The sequence below is a fragment of the Prionailurus viverrinus genome, chromosome D2, assembly GCF_022837055.1.
Source record: "Prionailurus viverrinus isolate Anna chromosome D2, UM_Priviv_1.0, whole genome shotgun sequence".
NCBI lineage: Eukaryota > Metazoa > Chordata > Mammalia > Carnivora > Felidae > Prionailurus > Prionailurus viverrinus.
In genome coordinates, this window is record NC_062571.1 from 74,238,232 (window position 1) to 74,255,628 (window position 17,397).

Consider the following 17,397-nt stretch of genomic DNA (forward strand, 5'->3'; position numbering starts at 1 on the left):
CTGCTGTGGGTTCTCTGAACCATGAATGCTACAGAGTAGACCTATGCTGTGCTCAAGGATCATGGTCAATTCCCGGACAACACCATCTTTTCTGAACGTTAGGAGGAAATAACAATTTAAGGAAAAGGTAAAAAAAACCCTCAAGCCTTCATTTGTAATTCTGCCTCCTACCACTTGAACTAATGGTTTCCAGCTCTGCACATTAACATCTCTAGAGAGCTTTTAAAAACTCTCACTGCACAGGCTTGCAACAGACCCAAACCTCTGGGAGTGGAACCCAGCACAGTACTTTCTCTGAGTCCTCGGGTGACTCTAACGTACGTCAATACTAAGAATCTTTGATACGGAGAAAGGCAATGTGTTATTATACATTTCTATAAAATCAGCAGAGTCAAGAATCCTGCTCTGTAATCAAATGTTTCTGCCTCTAGAATAACCTCATCTTTCAGGGTGACAGTTTCCTCATCAGCGAACTAAGGAGAAAAATAGCTTCTACTCCATAATGTGAAGATTGAAGGAGATATTACATATAAAGTATTTAACACAGTGACTGACATGCAGTAAAAATTCAGTGTTCGCTACTCATTCTTACAAAAGAAGTTCAGTTTGTGCATCTGATTTTTCTTTGGAAATAGTCTATCAGCTCGTTTTCTTCAACCAAGACATACATCCATGATCCATGCAATTTTTTCTTCCTCCAGGATACTCACGAAAGCACAAAAATGCTAATTTTTGCCATCTGGTGCTTAATACGTCAGCTCCAGGGCCACCATCACAATAATAATAACCTGATAGTTAACAGTCCTACCCTCAAAAGAGTTTAATGCCTCTCTCTATCAAGTCAGGCACTAAAATCCACCAGCCCTCGGCTGGCCGTAATACTCTATTTAACAAAGTTACTAACTCAAGAAGAAAGCCGCACACTGGGTGCCTGGCTGGCTCACTAGGTAAAGCATGGACTCTTGATCTCAGGCTCATGAGTTCAAACAGCACATTGGGCATGGAGCCTAGTCACAAAAAAATAGAAAAAAACAAAAAAGCCATCTAGAAAATTTCAGAAGTCTTCTCTGAAACATCACTGTCATGTTTCGGAAGAAGAAACGTTAAGATTTATGTACACAAAGATCTCATGACCGTGCTAACTGGGTATTTTTGGAAACTCTGAATTCACAAATTTTGGCTATGCAATTTCACCGAAGTTATTATTCATCAAGTTATATATGTTAACGGCATGCTAACTGTTTTTTGGAACCATTCTAAGTCACAAAGCAAAACTAAATCTTTTATAACCCTACAGTAACAGAATCCTCCACTACATTCAAATTTAAGTAGTTTTCATATTGGGTGCAGCATAATGAATATTTAAAGATACAAAATAAGCAAGTTAAACAGATTTGGACCATATGGTTTAAATAACTGGTCCACATTTATCAGGTTAACCTACACATTTTAGCAAAGTACCCACCCTTGCTTTTAAGAACATTATGCAAATTGCACCTTAAGAACTAAACATTCCATTTGTCATTAATTTGAAAGCAAAGATTCAGGAAAACAAGAATAAATTTGCAGAAACTTAGCTGCTTTAAAAATGGAGCCTACCTTCAAAAATGACAATTGGGATATCTAAATCAGGATGTGTGGTTTATTGATCATACATATAGAGAAGCTTCCAAACTTTGCATTCAAAGCTGTAGGATCTTCCAGATCCAATGAGCACATCTATAGGTTTTGTTGACTTGTGTTTTTATTCCAAGTCCCATGAGGTCACATTGTATCCTCAAAAACAAACCGTATGTCCATTTTCAAAAGACTTCATAAAGAACAGAGGATAAACGGCAGAGGGAAGGGTCCCATGGTCAAGACTAAATTACAAAACTGACCTTTGAGATTAGCAACACAGTGGTTCATAACCACGGATGACCATAACAGTCACATGGCAGCTTTCTCAGCCCACACATGGCCACCAGTGGGTGTAGGGTATTGTTAAGAAATCAACACTGGTCTACCCTGACACTTAAGACAACCATAGCTCAGAGAGGTGCATTCTCTTGCTCAAAGTCACCTGTTAGTTAAAAACAGAAAGGCAGGAATCAAATCTTTCTTTAAAGGGACCTATACAGGGGCACCTGGGTGGCTCAGGGGGTTAACTGACCAACTCCTGATTTCGGCTCAGGTCACAATCCCGCAGTTTGTGGGTTCGAGCCCTGAGTCGGGTTCCACGTCGACAGTGAGGAGCCTGCTTGGGTTTCTCTCTCTCTCCCTCTCTCTGCCCCTCCCCTGCTCATGTTCTCTCTTCCTCTCTCTCAAAATAAATAAATAAGCTTAAAAAAATAAAAACAAAACAAAACAAAAGGGCCTGTACAGACCCATGAGTAAAGTGCATCACAAAAAAAAGTCCTCTCCATTCTCCCTTCAGTCCTCACTCTAGTCTATCCTGTCATTTAAGAGGAGACTACAGCAGTCCAGGAACCAGAACTAACCTGCCCAAAGTCAGTCACATATGCCCAAAATGACATAAGTGGGAATGAAACCTGTATATACCGCCTCCCAAACTGCTGCTCTCCGTGAAGTCTGCCCATCCTGAGAGTCAGTCAAGCCTTTTCGTTCCACGTGTCCTATTGGCAACAGGAATACTTAGGCACTTATGAATAGCGAGAGGAAACACAGAGACCATCCTCAGCCACTGCAAATTCGGAGCAGCTAGTGCGCTCCGACTACATTTCTCTACTCGTTCCAAAAGAAGACCCTCAGGACTTGAGAAGAGAATTCGCAGTTTCATGGACCAGTGAACATTTAGCGACGTGTAGCACGGATGCAGCGGGGGGAGAGCGCTCACATCATCATCGTTTTGAAAGTGAAGGCCCGCGCTGCTACGTATTCTTCAGACACAAATAACAGAAGGGAAGTTGCATGCACATCATTTATATTCTGAGGCTCTGGCTGCATTATCTTGTGAATCCCAACGTAGTGTCATCACGCAAACAATTAAGCAAACACCTCTAGCAAGCACACTGCTAATGCATACAAATTAAATAGAGACATATACAGACGGACTGATGGACTGATTTGCAGAATTTCAGTCACATCCAAAGACACACTTTGGAGGCACCTGATGGGGAAGAGGGGAGAGACACACAACCGGCAATTACTAATGATATTTGGCTAAAAATTGCTGTCATCCATTTCCTGATGAAGTGGTCCAGATGCATTTTACTCAACCCAAAATACGTAAGACGGAGATAAAAACGTTCTTTAATAATAATGTACTTCTGATGAGACAGAATATAGAAAATTACACTCTTGGTAAATTCATCAGCGAGAAGCAATCAGCAGAGCACTGGAGGTCACCTTTAGCATATGCCCTCACTCTGCTTTCACAAATAATCACCTGAAATATAAGGCTGGAGGCTGACTTTTTCATGTACATCAAACACGAAACACTCACTGATCCTTTACGTCCCACCAGGTTAGTTTTAAACTTGGTTAACATTTTCACCCAGTGCACAGACATCTAGGAAGTCCAGCTGGAAGAACTCCTCTGGGGCCATTTTTCACAGGCAAAAAAGCACACATGCTGAAATACATATAAAGAAATGCCCCCTGTTGCAATCAAAATAACCTAGGCAGTAAGATATTTCCATAAGCCGCTTCCAGGAGTCTGAGAACTTATAACACTGTCCTCATCGTCAGAGTGGAGACAACGGATTAGAAAACCAGAGGGGCAGAAAAGGGCAGAGGCCACTCTTCAGAAAAGCACGCTGAAATTAAAAAGCTCAAGTAGAATTCCCTTCTTTAAAGAGTCTCACCTTTGTTGCCAAAGCTTCGGCGCTTTCTCGACAGGTCTTCTCTATTTCAAGATGGTTCTGCATAAAATTGACTTCCTCTATAACCATGTGAGAAACTAGGAATGAGGGGAAAAAAGTCTCAGCATTCAGAGATTAGTCAGTGATTCCAGAAGCCCACACATTTCGTCCCATGACTCAGAATACTTCAATTCTTCAGCTAGCCAGACCTTCAGTTCTCATGGAAAAAAAAAAAAGTGTTGAAGAGGCTGTCCTGATTAAATCTTAGCTAATATATGAATGTGGAAGGGAAAAAAAGAACACAAGGAAGAGGCTTTTACTGCCAGTGCACACATTTTAGGAAAGCTAGTTAGGATGTTTTTTTAAGTGTCTGCTTCCCATGTACCTGTGCACGCAGCCAGACACGTCCACGAATTTGGACGACAGAGTCTCTCCTAAATAAAAAGTGGCACACGTGATTTCCTTTGCGTAACAGGACAGAACACGTGGATCTAATAAGGAAAGCTAGCAAAAGAGACATTTTTTAAAAATAAACCTCCAATTGATCTCTTTAACTGGAGTAACGCATGTGGCAGCTTAGCGATGGTCAGTACTATAACAGCAGTCTTTATCAGGGACAAAGTGGTTACTTTTACTAAACTCCAAGGCAGAAGAGCAGAGCAACAAGGTTTATGCACCATAGGACGATGAAATCAGATGCTGCTTGCATCACAGACTGCTAGGAGATTCGGAAGAAAACAGAATTTTATTTGGTACTTTACCAATGCCTGAAAAATAGTTACTTTGAGGGTTTTTTTCTAAATAGCTGCTCTATATAAATGGAGATAGATCTACAGGTACAATGTTGAGAACTTGAATCGTACTCGAAAGACCAAGGGACATGCCAATTCCTCTCGCCCATGTTTCTAGTTACAAGAAAATGCTCAGAATCTTAAACTTAACTGTAGAGGTGTATACTCATTGACATTTGTTTGGCTTAAGAAAGAAAAATTAAGTCTACCCAAATGTGAAACCCAACAAAGTTAGGCAAAAAGCACTGGGCTCACATAACACAAAGAGAGATTACTTTTGCTTCATTTAAGCTTAATTAACCTGCAATTATGATTAAACTCGGGGGGGAAAAATTTCTCTCCAAATTAAATACAAAAATGTATTACTTCCTAAGTCCGTCCAAAGTTCTTATTATGTTAATATTCAGATTCATAAAGCAGGACTAAATGGCCAGAAACATCTCTAACCTTGACATTTTTTCAGGGGTAATAATAATCTGCAGCAAATGCAGGCCAACCAAAAACCACTTAACTAATTAGTAGTTGCAGTCACCGAGAAAAACATGAATCAACACTGTTATTACAAGTGGCACATTTGAGTGGCATCTAATTATGACTTGATGAGCACGATACTTGCATTATCAACATTACTACTGCATCCCATCAGGGCCTAAAAGCTGCTGATGGCATTGACTTCGAGAAACTCCCACTCAATGGTACGGCAGCACCCAACAATCGGCTTGGCAGGGGCCCCCCTCACTAAATGACACGTTAAGCGTAATTACTGGTAGACATTGTAAATAAACAGGATTGGAAGTGAAAATTGTACCAAGTGCATAAGACACAATCTGACACATTGGAAGTGGCAGCCTTAATTGAGAGTTTCTTTGACTGCTCAAGATCATTTCAACTGCATTTCTCAGAGGACAGTGATTATAACTGTGGAGACAGACGGCATAATGGTATCAGCACTGCTGACAGAGCAGTGAATTAAATTGTATCTGCTGTTGTGTGAAAGCCTTGATGAGAGGTACAGATGCCTTAGTGGTCTTATCATTATAACACAATGGTCATGTTGTCATCAACCTTTCTGGCTCCAATTGAAAAGAAATGATTGTGTGTTGAGGCTCTGCGCACCCCCCCCTCCCCACCCCCCCCTCCTATTCTATCTCTTGTTCTGAATAGAACCAATTTTCAGAGAGCTATGAAATCACGCAATAGGTCCTAAAATGCAGCTGCTTGGCATACAAACGGGTCCCCATTAAACTGGAATCACACACAATATGTGTTTATGCCAGAAGAACAAATAGAAGCTGAACACAGGCCAAGTTTATTCACACACACAAAGCCCATGTAGCTCTTCATCAATATAATTGCCTTTTATATTGTAGTTTAAATAATAGGCTCTATTATTTCCTTAAAATCCTAATATTCTTGGCATTTTATCACTGTGTTTACAAGGTAGGTTCTTCAAAAATGTGAAGGAAAGAGAAAAGAAACCTACACAATTTTTACAACATCAAATATTACTTTGAATTTTTTAGCCTTAACTACTTGACTTCTTCTCCCACAATCTGGTATTTCCATGATCATAACAAAAACATAAACACTCTGCATGTTTCATAGGAATTTGACTTTTTATTCAACAACATTCTTGCTCATGGAAGAGTGAGAAAAATCATTCCACCATAGCCAGGTTTAAGCCTAGCAAAAAGAAAAAAAAAAACTTATTTTCTGAACATTTTGTAAAAATCTGCCCTGTAATTTAACTTGATAAACTTACATAGGTAGCACTAGCCCACATTTTCTCCAATTCTCATACAGTAGACTCCATCAGGTAGGTGTGTTTTTTTTTTTTAATCTCTTCCTCTAAGAGGGAACAGTAGAAATCAGAAATAGTGCTTTGATTTCTAGTTTAAAAAATTATCCCTATGCTAAATAGGTAGCAAAGAAACGTACTTATCAACTTTCCAGATTCAAAAGAGAACATACTTTGAAGGGCAATTATATCTTTAAAAAGCATGACCTCATTTCTAAAACCAAAAGTCAGGTTACGTGACACAAAACAGATATTTCTGTAATACATCATTTCATTTGCACCTTCCAAAGGACAAAAGTTTTAAAAACCTTTGGGTGTTCATTCAGTGATTTGCCTTACGGTGCTGAACGCAGGCTTGTCTCGTAATATCCACAGACCATGACCACAACCCCTAAAAGTGTCTATAATTTCGATGACATGAAGGTTTTAAAAAAGAAGAAAGCCGAATCCAGGTATTTTGGAAATACATACTGAAATATTTACAAATAAAATGAGATGATGGCTAGAATTCGTTTCAACATAATCTGAGGTTGGTGAGAGCAGAGGTATGGATGCAGAGATGAAATTAACTTGGCCATCAGCTGGTTAACTGTCGAAGCTGTATACTGCATAAATGGGGTTTCGTTATACTATTTTCTCACTTTTGCATAAGCTTGATACTTTCCATAGTAACACTTGTTTTTAATGACTCTGAGAAGTAAGAAGCATAACCTAAAAGTACGTTGACTGTTGCGTCTAGCAGTCAAGCTGAATTAGCCAAGTTTGTTTCTTCTCTTCGTGACCCCAAAGCACATGTACATACGTGCCATCATAGAATGCATCACACCGTAGGGCAACTGGGCTTTTCTTTCTTTGTCACTTGCTTTCGTCTTTTTTTTTTAAGGTTTATTTTTATTTTTTGAGAGAGAGAGAGAGAGAGAGAGAGAGAGAGAGACAGACAGAGAGAGACAGAGCACGAGCAGGGGAGGAGCAGAGAGAGAGGGAGACACAGAATCCGAAACAGGCTCCAGGCTCTGAGCTGTCAGCACAAAGCCCGACGCGGGGCTCAAACTCACAAACTGCCAAGATCATGACCTGAGCCGAAGCCGGACGCTCAACAGACTGAGCCACCCAGGTGCCCCTGCTTTTGTCTTTTATTAACCGTGAGCATGAAAGCAGGAATTTTTCTTTGCTCACGTGGGACTCCCTTGCACCTAGCATGATGCTAGGTATCAACTAGGTTACCAGGTTTGTGTTTGTCTCAACGACTGAGAAAACAGATCAGGCCTACGTTCATCTGTGAACACCCTTTTACAAGAACGTTCTCTCTAGAACAGAACTGCTCAGGACACAACCAACATCACCATTTATCGGGCCAACTACGTGTCCAGCCTGTTCCACACCCTTTACATGTGTTCTGTCGTGAATTCTCACAACAGTCTGAGGAGGCACGTACTATCGCAAGTTTTGTATTTGAGAACACTGAAGCCCAAAAAGTCAAGTAACAGATGTCAAATTACAGAGTTCTAACCGGTCAGGCCCAGCCAAACCAATTTCTAGGCGACTCCCATTTCTCCATGTCTCTTTCTAACTTGTTGTATTCAAAGGTGATACCACCAGGGGCGCCTGGGTGGCTCAGTCCAGTTAAGTGTCCAACTTCGGCTCAGGTCATGATCTCACGGTTCGTGGGTTGGAGCTCCCCATCAGGCTCTGTGCTGACAGTTCAGAGCCTGGAGCTTGCTTCGGATTCTGTGTCTTCCTCTCTCTCTGCCCCTCCCCTACTCAACGTGTCTCTCTCTCTCTCTCTCTCTCTCTCTCTCTCTCAAAACTAAACATTAAAATTAAAAAACTTTGGGGGGGGTGGTGCCTGGGTGGCTCGGTCGGTTGAGCATCCGACTTTGGCTTAGGTTACAATCTCACAGTTCAGGGATTTGAGCCCCACATAGGGCTCTGTGCCGACAGCTCAGAGCCTGGAGCCTGCTTCGGATTCTGTGTCTTCCTCTCTCCCTGCCCCTCCCCTGCTCAGGCTTTGTCTCTCTCTCACTCGAGAATAAATAAACTTAAAAAAAAAAATTAACAAAGGGGACGCCACCAATGGTGCCACCCTGAGCAAAACTCCTCTCCATCCAGCCAACTGTCAGCAATACTCGGATGCAGGGTGTCTCCCAAGCAGATGTGATGAACGTACCACAAGTTCTCCTGCAACATCAGGTTACCTGCAAGGTCTTCACATAGTGTGCAAACAGTGACGAAAGCCGGCAGGTGTGCAGGAAAACGGGTGTGCCCTAACACAGAGCAAAGGCTCTCAGGTTCTGGCTGGAGGGCATCAAAGACCTTACTTACTTCTCCTCGCACAGGAATCTGCCTTCGTAGGGAACATGGCTTTGCTAGGCAGTGATGCTCCTCGTGCAGGAAGACAGGAGGAAGGCTCAGGAAGAGCTGCACGGAAATCTGGGCGAAACCTGCTAGAAAGAGCACGCTGAGCCGGGACGGTAGAGCCCTCCTGTGGAACAGAGCTCCTCCTAAACCTGGTTCAGCTGCTCTCTTCCTGCACTTGGAGAACGAGGTTTAGCCGGTAAACGTTATAGGCAGGCAGATTTCCGCTTAGCACCCAAAGAAACTTTCCCTGGGAGCTGTCCAAATGTCAAGATCAGTGTCCGAAAATGAAATCGTGAACTAACTCCTGTCCTCTTAACACTGAAGGGCACTCTGGCCGGGGCAGTGAATGAGATGCTGGCAGCAGCAGCTAATATTTACTGAGTCCTTGAACTCTAACGCCAGGCAATGCATTCAGCACTTTTTACATGAAGTATCTCATTTATTCCTTGAACAGCCTGTGAGGCAGGATCATTTATCCCAATCTTACGAATGCGGAAATCGTTCAGGGCTAGGGGGATTGACACCAAAGGGCGCTTTTTACGGGTGGTAACTGAGGCATTCCCTTCCAAACCTGAGCTTCCACCCTCGGTTCAAAGGTCATCGACCACAGTCGTAATGTTTTAACAAATATTCAAAGTTTTCTTCATCCCCATTGCCTGTTCTTTTGAGACGAGTCAAGAGTCAGCACTGTGTTTTCCTGTCATCCAAGCTTTAAGGTTGAGCTGACTCAGAAAAGTGAAAAATTAAATGAAGACAGCAATAAAGATTGTTGTACTAACCTTTCAATTGATTCTTTCAGGCTTTGAGCTGCTCGTAGGGAAAAGTGTGAATTTTTAAAACTATCAAAGGTATTTAGAGAAAAGAGACAAAGAGGGAAAAAGAAGTAGATGAGAGCAGTTTGCGTGTTACTCTAAAGGTAGGCTGATTTGGGGGGAAGCCCCTTCCACGTGTGCATCACACAAGAGGCAAAATGCCTACTACCTACCCCATCAAAGCATTTTATGGTAAGTCCAACCATAAGAACTTGAATTATTCCTGCTACACACAGCATGCCAATCCACTATCAAGAGTTGGTTCGAGAACATGAATTGGTAACCATGCCCATGGCATAACCCTTTCGGTGTGACTTGGTGTCAGAACATCCCATTAATTCTGCATCAGGGAAGAAGAAAGTCCTACACCCATTGCAATTCACACATTCACAAATAAGACATATTTCTGTCATAGCGTACTGGCCTCCAAAGATAGGTAACAGCAACAATATTCCCCTGAGATTTGGTTACAGCCAGACCCTTGAAATAAACTGGCTATTGAAATTAACGATAATGCTGCATTATTATGGCTGTTTAACCTTCAGCAGAAAAAACTGTTTTGTTGTGTAGTTACCCAGTCAACATTTTATGATACAATCAAACAGGCTAATGCAGCACCTGCAGAAAGATGGGAAAGATCTCGCTTCCAAGGGAGAGGGTCACTTTTCCTGCTAAGGTCTGGTCCTCTTCCCATGACGTATTTCTTTCTGCTCCTTCTGAGTGTGACCAGATATATTCTATCTTAGGGGATAAGGTAATAACAGATTTGGATAAGGGCGCCTGAGTGACTCAGTCGGTTAAGCATCCGACTTCAGCCCAGGTCATGATCTCGAGGGTTGTGGGTTTGAGCCCTGCGTCGGGCTCTGTGCCGACAGCTCAGAGCCTGGCTCCTGCTTCAGGTTCTGTGTCTCCCCCTCACTCTGTCCCTCCCCTGCTCACACTCTGTGTCTGTCTCTCAATAATAAATAAATGTTAAAAAAATTTTTTTTAAATAACAGATTTGGATCACATACAAAAATAAGACCATAGCAGAAATTTAGATTATTACAGCTTTTATGGGCATGACTTTCCCTGGTGAGACGGGGCCATTTCAAACATGCAAACTCTCAAAAAAAATGTGTAAGTTCTGTGAACTAGAATTCCTTTTCTATGAATTAAGGTAAGAGACAAATCAGACCACTCTAAAGATGTGTAAGAATACTTGACATGGCATTATTTAGGATATCTAAAACTCCAAAAGAATCCATCATCTACCATTGAAAAAAAAGGTTTAAATAAATTATGGTACGATCATATAAGAGAATAAGATGGACAGCAATTAAAACAAATACTAACACAAATTAATACAAAAACAAATTAAGACAAATATACATCTCTACTGACACGCAAAAAATACACCGTTTCCTGAAAAGAGCAGGCTGCAAAACTAAATGCAAAGCATGGCTTTGCTTTTTGTGGACACACATATTGCCTACAGACAAAAGACCAAGAAAGAAAGACTATAAAACACTAACGCTTGCCTTTTCTCAGAGTCAAGATAACAAGTCATTTTTGTTCTCCTTCGACTGCTCTACATAGTAGAATTTTTTCGTAACAAGGGCAAACTGTCTTTTATAATAACATACTCATGAAACAATAATGCTCATTGCATTTGTTTGAAAATTACAGTAATGCCAGGACATTGTGGGGGGTGGGGGGCAAATGGGAGGACAATTCTTGCTTTCTTGGATACTCAATGCAGCGGCAACTAAACACAGGGGCCGTGCCTACCCACACAATCCCAAAACACAGTTGGGGTGTGTTTACAATAATTCCAATGAAAGGCTTACATACTTTTCTGAAATTCCTCCAGTTTTTTAACAGCTTCATCTCGTTCTTGCCTAATTTTGTCGCACTGAAATGAGAAAGCACGGAAACGTTAAATTTTTACCATAAGCTTGCCTGATTTTGTCGCACTGAAATGAGAAAACACGGAAACGTTAAATTTTTATCATAAGCTTGGGAAGGCAAAAAAGAGCAAACTTACAAACGGTAACAATTTCATGAGAAGAAAACGAAAATTTAAAACCTTTCAGAAGCATTCATGGTCACATGGTACTTATTCTACTCAATCGCATGGTCTTTGTACCATTTGTATCTGGCCACTTTCCTTGGACCTTCGAAGATAATGAGTCATCCTCCTGCTCGTTATCTCCTCGGGAACGGACCCATTTAACATCCTTGAGTTCAAATCACTCTTTTAAGAGAATATATGTGCCTCTTTTTAAGTGGGTATTTGGCTAATACAGTGAACACCCCCCACATCTGCAGCTCAGATTCCCTGAAACTGGACAGGAACGATCTCTCCAGAACTATTCAGAACACCTGCGCACAACCGGAAGTGACGACACTTGAACACAAACTGCGGCCCTGTGGCCCTGGAAACCTTCACTCAGGGAAAAAGATATCCTTGCATCCTCAGAATTCTACAGAGAAGGTAGCAAATTAAAATAAGAGAAGACAAAATAGTCCACAATAAGCATGTGTCATTGACAAACTATTTTTTAGGGGTTTTTTTGGTGGGGTTTTTTTTGTTTTGGTTTTTATTTTTTTTTTTTAATTTTTTTTTCAACTTTTTATTTTATTTTTGGGACAGAGAGAGAGAGAGAGAGAGAGAGCATGAATGGGGGAGGGGCAGAGAGAGAGGGAGACACAGAATCGGAAGCCGGCTCCAGGCTCTGAGCCATCAGCCCAGAGCCTGACGCGGGGCTCGAACTCACAAACCGCGAGATCGTGACCTGGCTGAAGTCGGACGCTTAACCGACTGCGCCACCCAGGCGCCCCTTGTTTTGGTTTTTAGAGAAAGAGAGTGAGTACAAGCCGGGGGGAGGGGCAGAGGGAGGGGGAGAGAGAGAGAGAGAGAGAGTGGGGCTTGATCCCACGACCCTGGGATCGTGAACTGAGCCGAAATCAAGAGACTTAACGCTCAACCAACTGTGCCACTCAGGTGCCCCAACAGATTTTTAGTTTTAAAAGGTGGGAGGACTCACTGAAAAGACTAGGAGGAGTAAGACCTTAAAAGGCAAAAATAACTTTTAAAGCTTGAGGACCTTCCAGTGTGTCTGGTATGGAAACAAGCATCCCTTAGTTTTACAAGCCCTGAAGGTATTAACGCTATAAAAGCCTCACGTTCATTATGAGGACTGATGCGACTTACCCGTGAGTTTCACAAACCGGGTTAAGTATATAACACATTTCAGAAAGATTTTCATCGTAGGTGTCTAAAACTTTAAAAAGTTATTTTTCACTATTAGAGTGAGAATTAATTTCTGAATTTTCTGGGACTACTCTAATACCATTACCAGAGGGTCATGTGAATAAAGCACAACTTTAAATTCTATTTGAATCCTACCGTGCCAGATAAACATATTGGGATTTCATGCCTTTGGATATTTTCCATTTCAATTGACAATGGTTAAAACGTCATGATGCCACTGATAATCTGGAAAACCCAAACAAAGACAGTGAGATAGTCTCATCCATCAGACTGGCAAAAACGGAAAAAGTTTGCTCTCGGGAGTTAGAAAACCCTCACACGCTACTGGTGGGAGTGCCAACTGGCATCACAAACTACCAAAACTGAAAATGCACGTACCCTGTGGCTCAGCAATTCCACTTTTTCTTTAAAGACTTTATTTGCAAGTAATCTCTACACCCAACGTGGGGCTCGAACGCACAACCCCGAGGTCAAGAGTCGCATGCTCTTCCGACTGAGCCAGCCAGGCGCCCCTGAAATTCCACTTCTAGATTCTGTTACTGGAATCTCTAGTACAAGCTGATCTGTACATACATGTGCGACATTTGTAATAACAATAAATCATGGTATTTTCACATAACACACTAGATACCAGTGACAGTGAATGCACGTAAGCTCTGTGTCAACATATACTGCATAATGGCGAATAAAAGGACTCGGTGCACAAAAGAAAAAAAAAAAAAAGGACTTGATGCACATATACCAAAGTATACCTTAAGCGAATAAAATCACTTTATATACTATGCTATAGCATACTATAAATGTACATTTCACAATACATATGGCATATATAAAACATATAAAAACACATAATAAAAGGACACGTACACAACTTATCATGGCAGCTGGCTCTTAAAACAAGGAGGGGAAGGGGCCCAGGGCAGAGCGACACGGGCAACCTTTGATTTTACCTGCAGCATTCTTTTTTAGTTAAAAAAAAAAAAACAACCATTTAATTCCGTGAGGGCCATATTTGTTACATCAATCTCTGCCCTTTTCTGTGCTTTTAAAATATTTTTCTTAGTTAAAAAAAATTAAGACATAAACAGTTCAGCCTTCCCCTTTAACGTCTCAGGAACTGAAACTTAAAAAAAAAAAACCAAAACCAAAAAACCTATGTCCATTCATTTGGGGAAAATCCATTCTGGCAAGAGTACACGGAAGAGGCACTGGTGCTAACTCAGCAAGGCTGTTTACTAAATCCTGACTTACACCCTCCCGAAGAGGGATCAGCCCAGACCATTTCCTTGAGGAGAAGGCATATTCTTTCATTAAGGTCTTCTTGAGGAATTTCTCCTCTGTGGGAGGGAAAGTAATGCCATCTAATTGAGTTTCAAGTTACAACTTAACAGATAAACTGCATTCATTCATTCATTCATTCATTCATTCATTTTGGTGTTTACAATTCTAAACACTAGAGTTCTGGATTCTCAAATAAGCTTTGTTAGATCTTTCCCCAAAGGGATGGAACGCTTAGCTAGCCAGCTGTTTCAGGAATGTTCTTCTTGTTTTCTAGAATGAGGCTTCTGTTTCTGTGGAACTACCCCGCCACCCTGCCAGTCGGCACACCCACCTCCAACAACTCACAGTTTAGTCTAAATGAGCATAAGTGAAACATAATTTCTGACTAGACTTACATGCCTGAGTTATGATTGCCAAGTGAAATAGATCTGATGCTTTCTTTCGAGTTAACTTCATGTTTCTTAATCTGACATTTCTGAAAGGTATAACATGCCCTGTGAAAAACCGTCTTCATCTAAGATTTGGCGCTTGGGCGTGCTGTCCCTGACTTAATACCACTTGGATTCTTCTATATCCCTCTCCAAGCTCCACCTGAAAGAATCAAGGTGAATTTAATTCTTCCCTAAATCAAAAACCAGGGTTGGGGCGCCTGGGTGGCTCAGTCGGTTAAGCAGCCGACTTCGGCTCAGGTCATGATCTCACGGTCCATGAGTTCGAGCCCCGCGTCGGGCTCTGTGCTGACAGCTCAGAGCCTGGAGCCTGTTTCGGATTCTGGGTCTCCCTCTCTCTGACCCTCCCCCGTTCATGCTCTGTCTCTCTCCGTCTCAAAAATAAATAAACGTTTAAAAAAAAATCAAAAACCAGGGTTTTCACTGAGATATGAACATTAAACACGATAGCATTCTGCCTACTGGGATTTGAAAAAGACCACCGACAGACATCACACACAAACCACCCGTGCAGGTACCATTTACTGGTCATGAACCACACATGACAATTTTAGGTGGGCTTATACCCTTTCCCCAGAAGTAAAGCTTTATTTATGCCCATGCTCTCCGCTCACAAGGCCCAGGTAGACAGGCTTTCGTTAATAACAGGTCTCAGTATCACAGTCTTACTCTAACGTGCCAGGAACCAGTTTCTACCATCCGGCCATATGTTTTTAACACGACCCGTACAGGCATCACCAGAGGATTCAGAAGCGTCTCCCAAGCCCAGCTGTATTCTAGCAGGGGTCTTCGTGTGGCTTTGCTTTCTATTTTCTGCAACCGCATTATGATAGAACTGGCAGCCACAGAATTTACCATCTGCTATGGATACTGAAAGGGGTGTGTGTTGCGGGGGAGGGGGAATGAATCTACACATGCGGCAAATGCAGCTGACTTACTCCAAACCAGAGCTGAACAAAATATGAAGGACGCGCCCCTTTACTTAAGCAGAAATCCAAATATCCACTTATTTTATCATTTTAGGTGAACCCCCAAAAATACCTTGTAACCTTTCTCTCATTCTACCCACAGAGGGAAGTTAGCAAGGATTCTGGGCCTTTTTGGGAGAACGTTGCGTCTTTATGTCCTGCAGAAGCCCCTCACCCACCCTACCCCTTCCTCTACCCTGCCCACACAGCTGCAGCATGTGTAGAAACTGTTTCTTTTTGTGTGAGAATTGCTCATGGAGACTTTGCAATAGCAACAGATGTTCCTGGGCCCACGTCACTTCATTATGATGCCCAACGACTCTCTGTATAGCCGGCGGCTGGGGTAGAACCCAGCAGCACGAGGGCTGACTGTGTTAAGCTAGCCGGATGACATGAGGTCGATTCTAGAGTCTCTATATTGGCTCTTTATGAAGTGGTGAATTAGCCAGAGGTTGGCCTTGCTGGTTTTGAATATTAGAGGCCCTGGCCTCAATGTGCGAAGGCCTGGCTCTGTTCCACGAACGTTCCTTGAGCCTCGTCCAGGCAGATACCTGGCTCCTGAAACAAAACCAGCATTTCAAAGCACTTGGCAGAATGATGCGCAGAGGTAAGTCTCTCCAGGGTGAACTGGCAATCCCTCCCTCCTCCCACCAAAACGGGCACCTCCCTTCCTTCTCCCTCACACATCAACTGTTTATACAACAGTATCTGCTTCACGGGGCTCAGCAGAAATACAGAGAACTGTGGTAGACACCAAGCTTTCTTTACGTGTTGCTGTGTGTATATTTGAGGCAAGAAAGTCCCAATATTCTGAATTGTGTCTAACTTCCACTCACATAAACATTCATGTTTATCTCCACGGTACACAAATGCAGTGCAGGGTTGCCAGCCTAGACAGAAAGGCACGTCTGGGACCCAAGAAGGGCACACACACACTGCACGCACACAACATCAACAAAGTAGACAATCCACACAAGACAACTGCCTTAGTTGACTGAATGAGACTTCTAAGCAGGTGTCTCCTGTAATCACCGAATGCCTCCATTTCCTTCCTCCAAGCACTGAACAAATTACTCCTACAGCACCCACACGTGCCAGGCACTGTGTTAAGCACGGGGCGGGGAATACGGGGGGCCGGGGGGGGGGGGGCACGTAACAGCACGCTCTCACGAAACCTGCAACCTACCCAGAAAGAAGCAATTCATAAAAACACTTGCTAGAATGAGACCAACGCTGTACAAGGGGAACACATGGCAGAGGCTATAACACCTGATCTGAGAAGGAGGCGGCCCTCCACCGTTTTTACTTATTTTTCTTGAAGTTCACTCCTTTTATGCCCAGTTACAACACTTAAAAGTTGAAGCACGCACGGCAGCAGAACGGTGCCTATTTGCCTGTTTTGGGATCTCTGGTGATGAACTGGGATAATGGTGGGGAGAGTCTTCCACCTGGGGAAGCTGGGCTAGAACGTGCCTGGGCTTCTCCTTAAAGAACACAGTAACTGAACTCATTCTCCCTCACATGGGATTCCCCTCACCCTCCTTCTCTTTTGGTGGCATTCTTTCTTCCAATTCAAAGTTCTTTCCCTCCAATTTTCACAGGCAATAAAGCAGTAGCTGCCCCCTGAAGCTGTCTTACAGCATTCTCCAAATTCTAGGTATTGTGTGTTCGATGGAAACACATGTCCTCAGAACAGAGATCCTTGCTCTTTGTTTCTGGATAGATTGCTGTTAATAAGAGACTCATTTTCACTTTCAAACTGCTAAGTAATTACTTTTTCTCTGGCACAACCACTTGCCACTCTGTTCTAAAGAAACTGCATGTATGTGGATGTATTATGCATGAACAGTTAGCATAATGGATGCGTATCTCGCTCTTTAA

General features: G+C 42.4%; 1 protein-coding gene across 5 annotated transcripts in view; it reads right to left on the reverse strand.

Annotated features, from left to right (window-relative positions):
• Positions 1–17,397, reverse strand: part of SHTN1 (shootin 1) — a 102,742-nt gene that overhangs the window by 65,719 nt on the left and 19,626 nt on the right. For 4 of the 5 annotated variants that reach the window (XM_047825339.1, XM_047825335.1, XM_047825340.1 and 1 more), the window contains exons 3-4: positions 11,396–11,456; positions 3,807–3,901 (exon numbers count right to left, since the gene is read on the reverse strand). In XM_047825339.1, the coding sequence (XP_047681295.1) occupies positions 3,807–3,901; positions 11,396–11,456 (156 nt within the window). The remainder of the gene's footprint in view (positions 1–3,806; positions 3,902–11,395; positions 11,457–17,397) is intronic. The other variant, XM_047825337.1, reaches the window with a different exon arrangement.